This window comes from Crocuta crocuta, unplaced genomic scaffold, assembly GCF_008692635.1.
Source record: "Crocuta crocuta isolate KB4526 unplaced genomic scaffold, BGI_CrCroc_1.0 scaffold90, whole genome shotgun sequence".
Classification (NCBI taxonomy): Eukaryota; Metazoa; Chordata; class Mammalia; order Carnivora; family Hyaenidae; genus Crocuta; species Crocuta crocuta.
In genome coordinates this window covers 3,615,053-3,633,324 of record NW_027527449.1, presented here as the reverse complement: position 1 = coordinate 3,633,324, position 18,272 = coordinate 3,615,053, and the positions used below count along the sequence as shown (strand labels likewise).

The 18,272-nt window shown below is 42.3% G+C and overlaps 1 protein-coding gene across 1 annotated transcript in view; it reads right to left on the bottom strand.

Moving 5' to 3' along the window:
* Window positions 1–18,272, bottom strand: part of WWC2 (WW and C2 domain containing 2) — a 105,650-nt gene that overhangs the window by 31,322 nt on the left and 56,056 nt on the right. The window contains exons 12-16 of the mRNA XM_077762726.1: window positions 16,145–16,274; window positions 15,296–15,376; window positions 15,113–15,199; window positions 12,444–12,636; window positions 10,630–10,794 (exon numbers count right to left, since the gene is read on the bottom strand). Of these exons, the coding sequence (XP_077618852.1) occupies window positions 10,630–10,794; window positions 12,444–12,636; window positions 15,113–15,199; window positions 15,296–15,376; window positions 16,145–16,274 (656 nt within the window). The remainder of the gene's footprint in view (window positions 1–10,629; window positions 10,795–12,443; window positions 12,637–15,112; window positions 15,200–15,295; window positions 15,377–16,144; window positions 16,275–18,272) is intronic.

Here is an 18,272-nt window from a genome sequence, read left to right as displayed (position 1 = left end):
AACCCAAATATATCACTAATAAGATTAAATGTAAATGAACTAAATATTTCAATTAAAAGGTAAGGATTTTAAGACTGGATAATAAACCCAAGCCAACTATATACTGCTAACAAGTGAAACACTTTAAATGTAAGAATTAAAAAAGATTGAAAGTAAAAGGATGGAAAAAGATAAACCATGAAAACAGTAACCAAAAAAGTGTAGATACAGCTTTATGGATACTAGACAAAACAGATTTTAAAACAAGGGGTATTAATACAGATAAAGAGGGATATTTTATAACAACAAAAGGGCCAGCTGAACAGAAAGATTCATCCATGAATACAAACACAGACGTCAGAAAGCAAAGGCTAACAAACTAAAAGGAGAAACAGCCATCTATAATCCTAAATTGGAGGATTTTAACAAATCTCTCAATAACTGGTAAAATAAGCAAATTGAAAAGTCAGTAACTACAGAAGATTTGAAAGACAAAAATTAACAAACGTGACCTGTAGAATACATTCTCTTAATATCACACAAAAAGTTTACCAAAACTGACCACATACTACGCCATAAAGCAAATTCCAATATTCTATATGACTGAGTAGTGAATAGTCTGTTCTCTGAAAACAGTGAAGTACAGCTAGAAATCAATAATAAAAAGAAATTAGAACGCCCCGCTGTTTAGGAATTAAGTAAATATATTTCTAAAAAAAAAACCACATAGATGAAAAAGAAATTATAATGAAAATTAACAACTATTTTAAATTCAATGATATTTTGATTATATCATATTATCAAACTTGTGAAAAGCAGGCAAAACTGTGCTCAAAAAGAATTTTTAAGCCCTAAATACATAAATTGGAAAGGAAGGTTGCTGAACAATTATCTATCTCAAGAAGTAAAAAAAAAAAAGTACAACAAATTAAACCTAATTGAAGTAGAAGGACATAATAAAGAAAAGAGCAGAATTAATGAAATAGAAAACACATATATAAATAGAGAAAAAAATCAACAAGGCCAACATTCAAAGATGTTTCTTTGACTAAAAGAAAACATTGACAAGGCCTTAGCAAGAGTGAGAAAAAAAAGAAGAAATGGTACAAATTTACCAATGTGAGAAACAAAACAGAAACATAGGAAAGTCCTTGTATATATGAAAAATAAGAGGGTATCTTGGATAACTTTGCTAAAATTATGATAATTTAGGTAAAATAAACAAATCTTGTAGAAAATGCTACTTACTAAAATAAATGCAATACAGAAAGCTGGAATAGTCCTGTATCTTTTTTTTTTGTTTAGTTTATTTATTTATTTTGACAGAGAGAGAAAGTGTGAGTCAGGGAGCAGCCGCAGCAGAGACAGAGCGAGAGAGAGAGAGAGAGAGAGAATCCCAAACAGTCTCTGAATTGTCAGCACAGAGCCCAACGTGGGGCTCAAAATCACGAACCACGAGATCATGACCTGAGCCGAAGCTGGACGTTTAACTGACTGGGTCACCCAGGAACCCCTGGAATAGTCCTGTATCTAATAAAGAAATGGAATTGATAATAAAAAATAGCCCACCAGCCCCTTTCAACTGGGATTCTATGAGAATTAAGCCCCAGTGCCCTCCAGCATCCATTATGTTAAAGCAAAACAAAACATAGCATCTAGAATGGTGTGAGTTATGTGCTATCCTTGGGAGAAATAAGAAAATAGTCACCGAAAACATGTTTCAGTAAATGTTTACTTCTTGCAGAGCCTTGGTTGTGAGGCTGATTCTCACAAAGAAAATCACAGGCTGGGCTGGTGAATTCTCCTGGGAATTCTCCCAACTATTTAAGGAAGATATGATGCCCACCTTACAAAACCTTCTGCAGGAACTAAACAAGGAATACTCTCTAATTTACCTTATGAAGCCTCGTAAATCTTGAGGTCAAAAAACGACATCACAAAAAAGGAAAATTAAAGACTAATCTCTCTCATGAACATAAATGAAAATCAACCCAAACACAAAGTCAAGAAATCAAATCCAGCAACATATATAAAAACACATATAAAATACATCACAATGAAGTCTGTTTTATTCCAAGAATCCAAGGTGGTTTAACATTCAAAAGTTAATCAATGTATAATTCAGCACACTAAGAGAATAAAAGAGAACAACTGTGTAATCAATTTAAGAGTTAAGTAAACAGTAAAAATGTTTGAGAAAATTCAATATCCATGCATAATAAAAGTCTTAACAAACTAGAATGAGCACAAAACTTCTTTAATCTGATAGTGATTGTCTACACATAGCCTCAGAAAAATCATTTTACATGACGAATTATTGAAAGCTTTCACTTCGAAAAAAGTATAGTATTTTCTACAAAGGTAGACAACTAAGCCAACAGAATAGAACAGAATATCCAAGAACAGACTCCAACGTGCACAGGTCATTAGATTATGACAAAGATGATATTGCAATGAAGTTGGGAAAGGAAGTCTTTTCAACAAACGATACCGGGCCAATGGGTTACCACATGGATAAAAAGAAATCTTGATCTCTACCCTCATACCTTACACAAAAATTAATTTCAGATGAATTGCAGATCTAAATGTGAAAAGTGAACCAATAAAAACTTTTATAAGACAAGACAGGAAACCATCTATCTTCATGACCCTGGGGTTGGCAAACAGTTCTTAAACAGCAAAGGAAGCAATAAGCATACAGGGAACAACTGATAAATAAGACTACATTAAACCTGAGTACTTCCATTCACCAAAAGACAACATGAAGAAAATGAAAAGGCAAGCCACAGAATGAGAAAAGATACTTGCAATAGACATATTTGGCAAAACACTCAAATCTAAAATTACAAACAGCTACCAGCCTATTAAAAAAAAAGAGAGCGAATCCAACAGAAAAATGGGCAAAATCTTTGACAGACATTTAACAAAAGGGGGTATCCATTTAGCCATTAAATATTATAATCGGGCAAATGCAAAAAACACCAGAGAGTAGTATACGCCTACCACAATGGCTAAAATGAAAGAAGATAAAGACATGTACAAGATGCTAACAGCAGCACTACTCAGAATAGCCTCCAAATTAGAAACTCAAATGTCCATCAATAGCAGAATGGATATGTAAACTGTGATAAAATAATACAATGAAATATTACACAACAGTGAGCACAAATGAACTACAATTACACAAAATAACAGACGACTCTCGCAAACATAATGCTGGGTACGAGATGCCAGACACAACAGAACATATACTGAATGATTCCATTATATAAAGTTCAAAGACAGAAGTCGGATAGAGATTACTGAGGGGGAGGGGGGTAAGGACGACAGCGGGCACGAAGCAGGGCTCTGGGGTGCTGGGAATGCACTGTACCTTGGTGTGGGTGGCAGCTACACAGGTGTACCTGCTTTGTGAAAATTCATCGGAAAGTTCATATAAGATTGCCCCACTTTGCTGTAAATCTCTCCATCACTCCCCTCCACAAAAGAAAGGAGTTAAAGTGAGAGTAGAATATGATAAAACGTGTAATAAAAATGCATATATATGCATATAACAACACTACGAGCAAACGAGACCTAACAAACACCTATAGAAAATTCACCCAACAAGAGCGGAACACGCATTCTTCTCAAGCGCACATGGAACATTCTCTGGGAATGGCAGCACGTGCTAGGCCATAAGACAAACCTCAAGAGACCTAAAAGGACTGAAATCATACAAAGTATATTCTTTGGCCACACTGTAGTGGAATTAGAAATCAATAACAGAAGGAAACAATAAGAAATAACAAAGATGTGGAAATTAACACATTCCTAAATAACCAATGAATCAAAGAAGTCACGAGGAAAATTAGAAAATATTTAAGAGCCGAATGAAAATTAAAACATACTAAAGTCTGTAAGATGCTGCTACAGCAGTGCTCAGCAAGAAATTTACAGCTACAAGAGCCTATGTTAAGACAGAAGAAAGATCTCAAATCTATAACCTAACCTTCCACCTGGAGAAAATAGAAAAAGAGTGAAAAGTACACCTAAAACAATCAGAAGGAAGGAAATAATAAAGACCGGGGTAGAAGTTCACAAAATAATGAACAGAGAAATATTAAAGAAGATCAATGAAACCAAAGTCAATTCTTTGAAAAGATTCAAAAAAAGTAAAAACCTTTAGGCAGACTGACCAAAGTTCTAATTACTGAAATCAGGAATGAAAGAGGGAATATCACTATCAACTTTATAGGTACAAATGAATTTTAAGGGTTACTAGAAACAACCATCTGCTAACAAGCTGGATAAATTAGATAAAGTGAACACATTCCAGAAAGACACAAACCACTCAAAGTGATATTATAACAAAATTCTGAGTAGACTTAGAACAAGAGATTGAATTAGTAAACAAAACACTTCCCACAAAGTCCAAACTCAGAGGGCTTCACTGCCAAATTCTACCAAACATTTAAAGAAGAATTCATACCAATTCTTCTCAAATGATAGATGAGGAGGGAACACTTCCTAACTCATTCCCTGAGGCCAGAATTACACTGATGTTGAAACTAGACAAGTTATGAGAAGAAAACTACAAATACAGATGTAAGATGTAAAAAAGTTCTCTCAACAAAATACAAGAAAACTGAATCTAATATATGAAAAGGATTATATACCATGACCAAGTGGGATTTATCCTGGAACAAGAAGTTGGTTTGACATCTAAAATCAATAAAGTGTATGAACAGAATAAAGGACAAAAACCATGTCATCTCAATAGATACAAAAGAAAAGCACTGGTTAAATCCAACAGCCTTTATGATAAAACACTCAACAAACTAAGAAAAGGATTTTCCTCAACAAAATAAAAGGCAACTACAACAACTAGAGCAAAACTCATATGTAATGGTGAAAGACTAAAAGCTTCCCTGTAAGATCACACACACGACAAAGATGTCTGTTCTCATCATTTCTTTCAATATCATATTGCAAGTTCAAGCCAGGATGAAGAGGCAAGAAAAAGAAGTTAAAAGCAATTGGAAAGAAAGAAGTAAAACCAACTCTGTTTGCAGAAGACATGAAAAGACAGGAAATTCTAAAAAAATCCATGAAAAAACTACTAGACCAAATAAACCAGTTAAGTAAGGTTATAGGATGCAAGATAATCTGAAAATGATTATCTGAAATGATAACCTGAAAATGAAATTAAGAAAATATTTCTATTTACAATAGCATCAAAAAGAATAAAATTAATAAAAGAAGTATAAACTTCAGCTGCGAAAACTAGAAAATATTTTTCAAAGAGGTTAATAAAGACCTAAATAAATGGGAAGATATCTCATATCCATGGATAAGAAGTTAAAACTGTTAAGATGACAATACCCCCCCCACCCCCACTGATGTATTGACTCAATGCAATCTATCTAAAAATCCTAGTTGCCTTTTTTTTTTTGCAGAAACTGACAAACTGATACTAACTTCATATGGAAATGCAAGGATCATGAATAAGACAAACCATCCTACAAAAGAAAAACAAAGTTGGATGACTCACACGTTCTGATTTCAAAATAACTATAAAGCTATAGTTATCACGGAAGTGTGGTGCTGGCATAAATACAGACATACAGATTAGTGGACTAGAACTCAGAGTCCAGAAATATAAACAATCACACTTACAGTAAACTGATTTTTAGCAAGGGTGCCAAGATAACTCAGTGGGGAAAGACCAGTGTTTTCAGTAAGTGGTACTGGGGACAACCCCATACCCACAGTACAAGAAAATGAAGTTGCACCCACTCCTGACATCACACACAACAACTCAAATGGAATGGAGACCTAAAAATAAGACTAAACTGTAAACCATTCGTAAGAAAACACAGGCATAAATCTTTGTGATGTTTGGTTAGACAAAGCCTTCTTAGATATGACACCAACAACACAAGCAATAAAAGAAAGAAACAGACAATCTGGATCTTTATCAAACTTTAAAATTTTGTACTTCAAACAAAATCATCAAGAAAATGAAGGAGCGTCTGAGTGGCTCAGTCAGTTAGGCACTCGACTTCGACTCAGGTCGTGATCTCATGGTTCATGAATCCGAGCCTCACACTGGGCTCTATGCTGTCAGCGTAGGATTCCCTCTCTCTCTCTTTTTCTCCCTCTCTCCCTCTCTCTCTGTCCCTTGTTCTCTTGCTCCCTCTCTCAAAAATTAATTAATTGATTTTTAAAAAATGAAAAGAAACCCAAAGCATGAGAGAAAATACTTATAAGTCATTTACTGGATAAGGGATTTGTGTCAAGAGTATACAAGGAATTCTTATCACTCAACAATAAAATAATAAAGAGGTAATAAAATGATAAATAATTTAAAACAAAGAGAAAGGATCTGAATAGACAGCCCACACAAAAAAAATTTTCTTAACTATACCAATGGCCCAGCATTACCTTGATTCCAAAACCAGACAAAGACCCGATTAAAAAGGAGAACTACAGACCAATTTCCCTGATGAACATGGATGCAAAAATTCTCAACAAAATACTACCAAACTGGGGGGATGTCTATTCTCACCACAGATATTCAACACAGTGTTGGAAGTCCTAGCCTCAGCAATCGGACAACAAAAAGAAATAAAAGGCATTCAAACTGGCAAGGAGGAAGTTAAACTTTCACTCTTCACGAATGACATGACACTCTACATGGAAAACCCAAAGGACTCCACCAAAAAACTGCTAGAACTGATCCATGAACTCAGCAAAGGTGCAGGATATAAAATCAACGTACAGAAGTTGGTAGTATTTCTATACACCCATGAAGCAACAGAAAGAGAAATAAAGCAAGGAATTGATCCCATTTACAATTGCACTATAACCATAAAATACCAAGGAATAAACACAACCAAAGAGGCAAAAGATCTACACTGAAAACTATACAAATCTTATGAAAGAAATGGAAAAACATTCCATGCTCACGAATTGGAAGAAGAAATATTGTTAAAATGTTGATACTATCCAATGCAATCCCTATCAAAATAACACCAGCATTCTTTACAGAGATAGAACACACAATTCTAAAATTTGTATGGAACTGAGAAAGATCCTGAATAGCCAAAGTAATGTTGAAAAAGGAAACCAGAACTGGAGGCATTATAATTCTGGACTTCAAGCTGTATTACAAAGCTATAGCCATCAAGACAGTATGGCACTGGCACAAAAACAGGTGCATAGATCAATGGAACAGAATAAAGAATGCACAAATGGACCCACAAATGTATGGCCAACTAATCTTTGACAAAGAAAAGAAGTATCCAATGGGAAAAAGTCTCTTCAGCAAATGGTATTGGGAAAATGGGGCAGTGACATTCAGAAGAATGAACCTGGACCACTTTCTTTATTATACACACAAATAAACTCAAAATGGATAGAAGACCTAAATTTAAGAAAGGAAACCATCAAAATCCTAGGGGAGAAAACAGGCAACAACCTCTTTGACCTTGGCTGCAGCGACTTCTTACTTGACATGTCTTGGGAGGAAAGGGAAATAAAAGCTTTCTGCACAGCAAACAATGAGCAAAACTAAAAGGCAAATGATGGAATGGGAAAAGAAGATATTTGCAAATGACATACTGGATAAAGGGTTAGTATCCAAAATCTATAAAGAACTTACCAACTCAACACTCCAAAACCAAATAATCTAGTGAAGAAATGGGCAAAAGACATGAACAGACACTTTTCCAAAGAAGACATCCAAATGGCTAACAGACACATGAAAAAATGCTCAACATCACTCACCATCAGGGAAATACAAATCAAAATCACAATGAGAACCACCTCATACCTGTCCGAATGGCTAAAATTAACAACTCAGGAAACAACAGATGTTGTTTAGGATGTGGTGGGAATGCACTGTTGGTGGGAATGCTAACTACTGTTGCCACTCTGGAAAACAGTATGGACGTTCTTCAAAAAATTAAAAATAGAGCTATGCTATAATCTAGCAATTGCGCACTACTCGGTATTTATCCAAAGGATACAAAGATGCTGCTTTGAAGAGGGACATGCACCCTGATGTTTACAGCAGCACTGACAACAGCCAAAGTATGGAAAGATCCCAAATGTCCATCGACTACGAGTGGGTAAAGAAAATGCGGCATGTGTGTGTGTGTGTGTGTGTGTGTATATATATATATGTGTGTGTGTGTGTGTGTGAATACTACTCAGTGATCAAAAAGAATGAAATCGTGCCATTTGCAACAATGTGGATGGAACTAGAGTGTATTATGCTAAGTGAAGTAAGTCAGTCAGAGAAAGACAAATATATGATTTCACTAATATGTGGAATTTAAGATACAAAACAGATGCACATGGGGAAGGGAAGCAAAAATAAGATAAAAAGAGATGGGGGCAAACCATAAGAGAATCTTATATATAGAAAACAAATTGAGGGTTGCTGGTGGGGGGTTGGGCTAAATGGGTGATGGGTATTAAGGAGGGCACTTGTTGGGATGAGCACTGGGTGTTACATGTAAGTGATGAATCACTAAATTCTACTCCTGAAATCATTATCACACTATATGTTAACTAACTTGGATTTAAAGAAAAGAAAAAAACATATACTAATAGCCAATAAGTCCATGAAAATATGCTCGGTATCATTAGTCATTAGGAACAGAAATCAAAACCACAATGAGAACTCACTTCATACCACACTAGCATGGCTAAAATCAGACCACCAATTTGTGGTAAAAGTGAGGGGAAATGGGGCACCTGGGTGGCTCAGTTGGTTAAGTGTCCAACTTCGGCTCAGGTCATGATTTCATGGTTCATGACTTTGAGCCCCGTGTTGGGCTCTGTGCTGACAGCTCAGAGCCTGGAGCCTGCTTTGGATTCTGTGTCTCCCCCTCTCTCTGCCCCTCCCCTGCTCCTCCTCTGTCTCTCTCTCAAAAATAAACAATAAACGCTAAAAAAAAAATGTAAGGGCGTGGGGACACAGGAACCCTCCCACACTGCTGGTGAAACTAAAATGCTGCAGCCACTTTGGAAGACAGCTTGTCAGCTCCTCACAATATTAAAACACAAGAGCTACTATGTGACCTAGCCGTTCCACTCTTGGTCTATACACCAGAGAGAAATGAAAACATATATCCACACAAACCTTCATACAAATGTTCACAGCAGCAGTATTAATAACAGTCAAAAGGCAGAAATAGCCAAAGGGGCTCCTGGGTGGCTCAGTCAGTTAAGTGTCTGACTTCAGTTCATGATCTCACAGTTGGTGAGTTTGAGCCCCACATCGGGCTCTGTGCTGACAGCTCAGAGCCTGGAGCCTGCTTCCGATTCTGTGTCTCCCTCTCCTGGCTTGTGCTCTCTTTCTGTTTCTCAAAAAATGAATAAACGTTAAAAAAATTTTTTTTAAGCAGAAACAGCCCATGATGAATAGACAGATAAAAGGAGGTATATCCACATAATGGAGTCTTATTTGGAAATAAAATAATTCCATGCTGGAATATGGATGCACCCTGAAAATAGGATGCTGAGGGCAAGAGGGAGTCACAAAAGAACAAATATTGCATTATTCCATTCATCTCAAATATCCGCAATGAGCAAATGTACAGAGACAGAAAGAGGAGTGGCTGGCTTGGGTAAGTGGGGTTAGGGAGAAAGGGGAGTGACCGCTAACGGGCACGGGGCTTCGTTGAGGGATGACGGCAACGTTCTAATGTCAGACTGTGGTGCTGGAGGCCCAACTCCGTGAATATACTAACAGCCACTGAATTGTGTGCTTCAGACGGGTGAACTGCACGTTGTACGTGGAGGAGCCGTGTGGTATGTGAGTCATACTACGTCAAGTTGTTAGAAGTTTCCCCACAGTGTGACAATTACACAAGCGCTCTCAAAGGTGGAAGTCATACTCCGTCATCCCACGGGCCTGACTCCATGCCGGCCCTGAGCCTGGGCATGGGTGCGAGCTCTTCCAGCATGTTTATGTCCCCTTTGCCACCCACCACCACGTCCACTCTGGCTCCCTGCACATAGTCAATGATCAATAATTATCTGACTTCCACCTTAGTAAACTCTTTCCTCATAGATAATCGAAAATAAACTTGAACTTGGTAACGATGTTCACAAATGCCAAGTCGGTGATGAATGGCCTCCCCAAATACCCTTCTGTACATTTTTTGAAATGTTGGAAGTATGGCTGTTGATTACAAAAAAACCTTTTTAATGGAAAACTATTTATGGATATTGATGCTACAGAGAGAAACTAAGTCACTCTTTGGCCTTAATAATTTAACATCTGCAAATTACCAGAGTTCTAAATGTATACCCTGACAGGGGAATCACAGATGCGCACACAACCGCACGAAAGTATAAATTTAAGTCAAAAGGCCTTCCGTGGTCACCTAAACCAAAGAAGACTCCGCATCAGTTTATTTTGACAGAAGAAAGTGTGAGCACAAATGAGCAATTCCTTTAGAAACCATACTTGAAAGAAAGCTGGAAATGATCTTTCTTTCTGGCTTTGTCGTTGGTGGGAAGCCGGGAGGAGGGTGAGCTGCCTGAGGAGGAGAAAAGGTTATGTGAACGCGCGCAGGAGTAAGCGGGCACCACAGCCACTCCCCACGATTTCATTCAGTCATAATATTAGCCTCTTCTCCAAGTGTGACTCACCAGGTCGATAGGATCGATTAACGGCTGGTCTGGTTGAAATACGGAATCCTCATTTTCTTCATCATTCTTTTTGCAAGACATTTGTTTAGAAGGAAGCAAGTTATACCACAGAGTGAAAATCTCATTGGAAAACGGTAAATCAGCCAGGCTGATCTGAGTTCCAGCCTATGTGAAGTGAAGGGGGAGGGGGAGAAAAGAAGAGAGACAATAAAATGTTTACATTCATATTTGCTTCCTCTCATATAATTAAGATTATTGGGCAGGCTTGTGGTAGGATTTAACACTTGATCTTAGCCAAAAGGCCGAGAAGCGACTTGTGGTAGGATTTTTAAAATGCAACACTCATGTTCTACGGCACTGGGGAATTTTTTTTTTTAACTTGAAAATGTCTTATATTTTTAGGTGCAACTAAATAAGAAAGAATCCCAATCTAGAAGCCAGGACTAAGATTATTTTGTGAATACTGTTTTGCCAAAGTCTAATGACAAAGCATGCAACTTTCTGTACATGTGGAATTATTTTTAAGTGAAAAGACAAAAAATGACAATTAAAAGAGTAAGCAACTGAGCAGAAACCGGAATACGTCTTACAATACACTGCAAGGGTCGTTTGATTATTACTCACAAAACCCCATTGTCACTGTAAAGTTCAAAAACATAAAAACTCTATCGTGGTTCTTAAATGAGAGATCAGAAAGCAAAATTTTAATTTGGTTAAGTTAGTAGAATGTCAAAAAAAGCATTTATATTCCAGCAAATCACACAGATGAGCCAGAATCTAACTGAACTCTACCATTTCTCTTAAAAGGCTATCAATGAACATAATTACTAATCTCACAGAGCTCCCGACCTACACGCGGATTGCGGTGCGCCTTTCTGACAGCCTAGTGAGTCTGTCTGTTAGCCTTGCTTCTTTTTTTTGTTCTCAGGTAGTATTATCAAATACTGTTTTCATATAAAGAAAAGGAAATGCTTATAAGAAATCTGTCAACCTTTTAAACTCTGTTCATCACGAAGCGTGTTTTCGGGTTTCCTGCAGGACCACAGCGGAGGGGCAACGGGAAAGCCAGGCTGCCGCTGATCACATGGCTCACCCCTAGGTGCTCCTGTCTGACCCCCCTGCGTGACCTTCCTGGTCTGTGATGGGTTTCTGGTTACGACGTGCAGTGCGGTGCGAAACTCGCTTTTAGTTATATATGGAGTCTTTAGCTCTAGCATTCCTGGAGAGAGCAGCACTGCATCTTCCTTGGGGCCGAGACAGCAGGGCTGGGGACGACGGTGGCCGACACGGCCCGGCTCCCGCTGGATCGGAATCCGTGCCAGTGCATTACGTGTGGGGTGTGTTTTGATACCTGGCCCCAGCACTCGCTAGCTGTGTGGCCCTGGACACACGACCTCTTGCAGTGGCTCCTTATCTGAAAGGAGGGTCATCACACCTTTTCCCTAGGACGGTCGTGAGGAGTAAGTGACAGAACGTATACAAAGCACCCGGCACAGGACTCGCGCGGGGAATAACAAACATGCTCAGAGTGATCATCGCGACAGAGGTCAAAGTTCGGCTTTAGCCAGAGGGGAGACTGGAAGGTAGGTTTTCCAGAAAATCGCAATTAAGAAGCAGATTTGAAAGTTCCCGAATAAGAGAATGAGAGCCAGAAATCAGTACTTGAGATAAAAGCATGGACCCATCGTTGGGTCCACGGCGTGGGGCGGGTGTGCGGCGGCACAGGCGCTGGCAAACGGCAGCTACACAGACGTCTGCTGTCGGGACATGCGGTCAGAGCCACTGTGTGGGACGGGAACCACGAGCCGACCTACCAGGCACTCCTCGCTTCGGTGTTTACTGACGGGGCAGAGGTCCACCCTCAGGGTCTTCTGCTGCAAGGCTGTTTGGGAGATGGCCACCCTGAACATATCATTGAACAGAATGGATTCTGTGGCTGGGTGGACTTTTGTTCGGAACAGACAGCTGACATCGGCCGAGGAGGGAAGCAGAGCAACCCTAAAATATCTGCGAAGAACAAGAGTAAAACAGATTTCACACGTGCACCAGGGATACGNACGGGGTTCATGACCGACCATTACTGGAGCCATCGTGGGCCTGTGTGCGCTCAGGGGCAGGGGCCTGTGCGTAACCCTGCCTGACAGTCGCCACGGGGCTGCGGCAGACGCACACGACGGGAAAGTGAGGATGACGCGGACCTGAAGGGCAGGTAAATGTAACGTCCCGCCGGTTCCAAAATGCAGTGTCCTGAGCTGGGAAGACAGGGTCAAGCTGTCTCTGCCCCAAAAGTACTCATCCTCAGGATTAAACAAGAGGTGCTGATTACCATTTCCCTGGAATGGAATACATTATCCTACTAGCGAAAAAGAAAGGCTACTTAGCCTGGAAGAAAACTTAAAAATATTATTGCCTAGCATCACGGAAATTTCAGATACGACAAACTGTTTTAAGAGGCTTATGCTTTGTAAAATTCAGAGGAAGGGCTCTCGAAGAACAACAACATCTAATACTACCTTCAAGGGATTTTTCTAAGCACATGTTACGTGAGGAATCACAACTCTTAGAAACAGCACGCAGTATTTTCTTTTAAATCCCAGAAAGAGAATACCCATTAAGTCCCTTCCCCGCCCCCAATTCCAGGCTTGTCTAATTCATATTCTAAGAGAGCCCTTCTCCAAGTATGGAAGCTGTAAGTTCACGTGCTGGGCTGAGGAATGTCACATCATCTCCGTATTTTACATCAACACTGATTATGGAGACTCAGCATTCGTAGACTAGAGGGCTTCGGCCACTGCTGCCAAGGTGGGGGACTCAGCAGAAGCTATCCTTTTGTGTCTGCGGCATGGGGAAGCCCGAGGGGAAGGTTCCTGGAGAGCTGGACCGGAAGGAAGGAATTTTCTGGTTTTCCAGATTTCGGTTTGTCTCTGTACCAGGGGCCCAACCACTTGTGTGACCCAAAAATGTTTCCCCATCAAGAAAAATTTTACATGATTAAGAGCCAGAGGCACAGGGGCCAGAAGGTATAGGGGCTTTTCCTCTTGTTCTGCTGCAGGTGGCGGGGGGGGTCTCCCCACAACCGGAGTCAGGAGCCACTTACAAATCACTGTGGCTGCTGCCGACCAGCTGGGGCATAAGGTCCGCTTGGTGTAATGGATAATCAGAAAGTAAATTTTGAAGTGGGGGCGGGGGGGAGCGGGAAAGAACTGTTTTACGATATTTCATATAAGCTGTTGCTTTTTGCAAGGCTTCAGGTACGGGTTTAAGAATGCAGCGCTCTGCACCTCAGGGGAGTTCAGAGCAGTTAGGCGAGTAGTTGCCCACAAGCAGTCTTTACTGGGCTTGCTATCCCTGCGGATCCCACCCACACCTGGGCCCAAGAGGTCCTGGGAGCCCAGTCCCCTCCTGGACTCCGATGCCCTTCGGCTTTGATGGTCATTAACACACAGACACCCACTGGCTCTATTCTACTGGCCACTGAAGGGCCACCATCCAGCTTCATTGTTATTCAGATCTAGTTTCTCCTCTCTGACAATTCTTAGGACATTAGGGGGTGGATCTGAGAGTAAACCCACAGGGAAAACATCCAGGACTCTTACACAAGCTCTCTTCAATGTCTGTCTCAGTGAGGAGCATACACCATCACTAAGAAAAACATCCACCTGCTGGGTACAGGGTCGGGGGGGGGGGTCACCCCTCAATAGCTCTGTGTTCTTTCCAAGCCTTTGTACTGGCAGATTGACCATATCAGTAAGTGTGAGGCTGTCAGATGTATGGATTCTGGATGCGAAGTCGGAGGTGCGAGGTTGAAATCTGGCCTCCTTCTGGTGCTCTGTGGCCATGGACCTTTCAGAGTCCCTGAAACTCCGACTCCAGCAAGTGTGAATGGTGGTAAAGATTGCTAGAAATATCCGTCAGGAAATGCAGGCCCTAAGCAACAGACTATGTAGCAGTAACGACATCGCTTCATTTGATGACGTGAAGTAACTTTAAGAAATTAGGGGTCACAGGGAAACGCACACTTGATGTTAAAGAAGGATACTCTTACACGTAACACGATACGGTGCCTGGCAGGGATGTGCTGATAAATAAACGTTTACATCACCACATTTTCGCGTACAAGATCAGAAAATCCCTGCAAACCAACAGTGGTCATAATTAGGCCACAACAAACAGTTTAATAAATTAAATTTTTTAAAAAAAAGGCCCCAAAACAGCACAATATAGAATTTCTGGTTGTAAAGGGAGATTCAAAAATCTTGGTTCCCATGCTAACACTGAATTGGTTGAATAAGGATCAAATCTACTATGCTTTTCACACATTCTGCATTTCCTTTTGTTTCATCCACTGCGGACTCTGAGCCGTGACTGGCCCGGCCACGCCCTTCTCCTCCTCATCTGGATGAACCGCTAGATCACAACGTACAATCTATCAGACGTGAACAACTTTCAGTCCTTCAACTGGTTCTTGGCTACTTTTACTTACACTTTTGAAGTGTGAGGTATCAAGAAGGCATGGAGATTTCGGAGCTGTGCTAAAATCACCATGAAACTTGACCTTCTGGCATCGTATCTGTCAAGAGAAGAGCTGATGAGATAAGGACGGGGCGCAGGCCACTCGTCGCTGCCCTGAGTCCCAGAACTGCCGTCCCCCTGGGCCTTCCCTTACCTGAGTCCGATCTGCACCTGGGCAGTCTCCACAATGGTGACATCCCCTTCGCTGTACGGAACATCTTCAACTTCACTAGGCCTGGGGGCAGGGTGACAGCGGGCGCAGGGGAAGCGTTTCGGAACAGGGGTATTGACTGCTGTGGTTACTGTTTGCCACTTACTGATTCTGAACGAAAACCTGTCTCTGACACCACCCGGTGGTCCCGACCCCAGCGAAAGCTCACTCTTTTAGATCTTTCTTCACCTTTTTGAGAGCAGTCTGCCTCCGAGCCTTTAGGGGAAAGGCTTCCCTACGCTAGACTTCCCTGAGCCTCCCTGGGGCCCACCGCAGCCCTAGACACACGCCAGCCTTTCAGAAAGACACTCGAGGAGCTCCATGTGCCAGTTGGGTACTGGCCAAGAACTCCAAAATTCTCATTTAAATCAAGTTTTAGGGGTGCCTGAGTGTCTCAGTCATTTAAGCGCCTGATTTCGGCTCAGCTCATGATCTCACGGCTCGTGAGTTCGACCCCCGCGTGGGGCTCTGTGCTGACAGCTCGGAGCCTGGAGCCTGCTTCGGGGTCTGTCTCCCTCCCTCTCTGCCCCTCCCCGACTCGGGCTCTGTCTCTCTGTCTCTCTCTCTCAAAAATAAACATTGCCAAAAAATTTTAAATCAAGTTTTAAGTCTCTAAATGGGATGTTTTCGGTATACTGAAAATTTCAGGCAGACCATCTCTTTAACACCGACAACCCCTCCCACTGTGCAGGGCGGACTAAGGGCGGTAGTGCTCAGTCTAGAGCTCCCCACCCCGCGCACGGCTACGGGGACAGCCGGTGTCCCCGAAAAGCACTCCCGCTGAGTCCTTACTGTTTCACAAACGCTTCGTAAACGCCACTGTCTCCAGCCACAGACTCGTCAGACACGGCAGCTGACACACAAGCAGTCTTCTCCCCAAGCAAGTGGATCACTCTTCTTTTCGGTAATGATTTTTCCACGTCTAGGGAGGGCAGAGCGATACTACCTCTTAGGATTTATTACTCAGGAAAGTTAGGTATAAAAGTACACACGTGGTTTGGTCACGAGAAATCCAAAACACTGGCACCCGAGAAGCAAGGACATCGCTGTGTGAATTCATGGACGGGGCTGCCGTCAGGCACCAGGACTTGTCGGGATGCCGGATATTTTGGTCATCGTTCGAGAGAGGACATGGTTTCTCCCCGTCCTGATAGATTTGTAGGGAAGGGGCAGACGAGACACATCCTCACTGGCCCCTTGCCTCTCTGTCAGGCATTCGCTGCAGTTTCCAAACGCTCGGTGGCAAGGAGAGCCGTGTCCCTCAAATATTGAAGGAGCTTCCATAGAAGAGGGCGTCTCGCCACTCAAGGGCAAGATAGGCTGCCGCCTGGTTTGCTCTCCCCTTCTCTCCGTCTGCCCTGTTCTATATGTCCTGTGCTGCCACTCTAACAGAAGTAAAAGGAAAAAGAGTCTTTGACTTAGACAATTCCTCGCCAGCTAATACCATTAAAAACAACTTTGTGCTGCTGAATCTTCAGCACCAACTACCACTTAACTTTTATCTCTAACTCATATTCATACACCGCGTCCTGCAGTGAGCAAGGGGCCTTCATTTAAAGCTGCGTCCCTGTGTAATAAGCTGCAAGCCTGTGGAGTTCTTTCATCCTCCAGCCAGCGAGCAGGGATCAGGATTGGTATGCATCTCGCCCCCTTCGGAGTCGTGACTTTACATCTTGTTAAGATGTTTAAGTTTTAAGGCTTCAGATTACAGGATTGATTGCTGCATTTTCCCTTTTATTTCTGGCAGTGGGAATGCTTTTTCCTTGATGATGAAGGGCCTCTCTCCGCCCACCCCCCTTCGTGAGGGGTGAAGGTGATGACATGATTTATTGATTACCCCCAGGAATATCCACAGAAGCTGAAATTGACTTTGACAATGACAGAGACTGACTGGAAGGACTTCATCGTTCCAACGCGATCTCTGTCCTCTAGCAAGATGCGCATATGGGGAGTCCGACTTTACCTGCAGAAGGCTCCGGAGTGGGGAGGAGGCTGGGCCGCTTCACCACCACGAGCCACCCGCCCCCACGCGGAGGTCAGACGCCCCCAGAGAGGACCTGGTGATCTGGCCTGGAGAGGATGGTCTTTCCAGTTAAATACCTGCTTTTTAGTTGTTTCCACACATGACGCTGAGTCCTCTTTAAAAATAAAGCTCTTGGGCAGAATTCTTTTAGGGGGACTTTTTACTAGCAGCTTTCTGATCGAGGATGCGGTTGAGTGAAAACCTGTGTCCTGGAAGTTTCACAGACACGGGGCTCCGGACACAGACTTCTCAGGCCCAGTGACAAGAGTGAGGTGACGGCCAGGCAGGGCCGAAGGACCCAGGTGGGCTCGGGCCCTGGGCCACCGTCAGGCTGCTCCCTCCTTCCCCAGCCGCCGGCTTCGCCGCCCCACCCTGGCGAGAGGACTCTTGAGAAGTGTTGCTAGAGAGTGCCAGCCACACAAAGAGGGAGGACAGCTGTGAAATGCTCCAGATCCTTCCAGCACGAGCACAGAAAACACTCCGCTTTCCTCCCTTGCTTGGTCCTTCTCTCGTAAACTCCAGTGTGTTGCAGCGGGAGTGTGTTTGGCGCAGCAAGTGCAGATCTGAGCGGGGCCCCTGGGGACTGGCACTGGCCGTTTCCCTTCACATTTTGTTCTAGGCGAGCTCCAAAACACTCCATCCTCCTTAGGCCACAGCTACGGCCATTTGCCAGCAAGGCTACCATCCTGTTCTCTCTATGTCCACATCTAATATATCGAAAGCTTCTGCCTTGCAGAGGGATACGAATACTACAAACAAGAATTCAATTCTCCCTCTGGGACTGTGGCCGCGGTCAAAGGCGGCAGTGGAAACCAGTCAGCAGCACCTTCCTGGGCTGCAGCGAGTCAGGCGTCCACCAGATGGCAGCATAACACTAGCGCATCGGAAGCAGCTCTC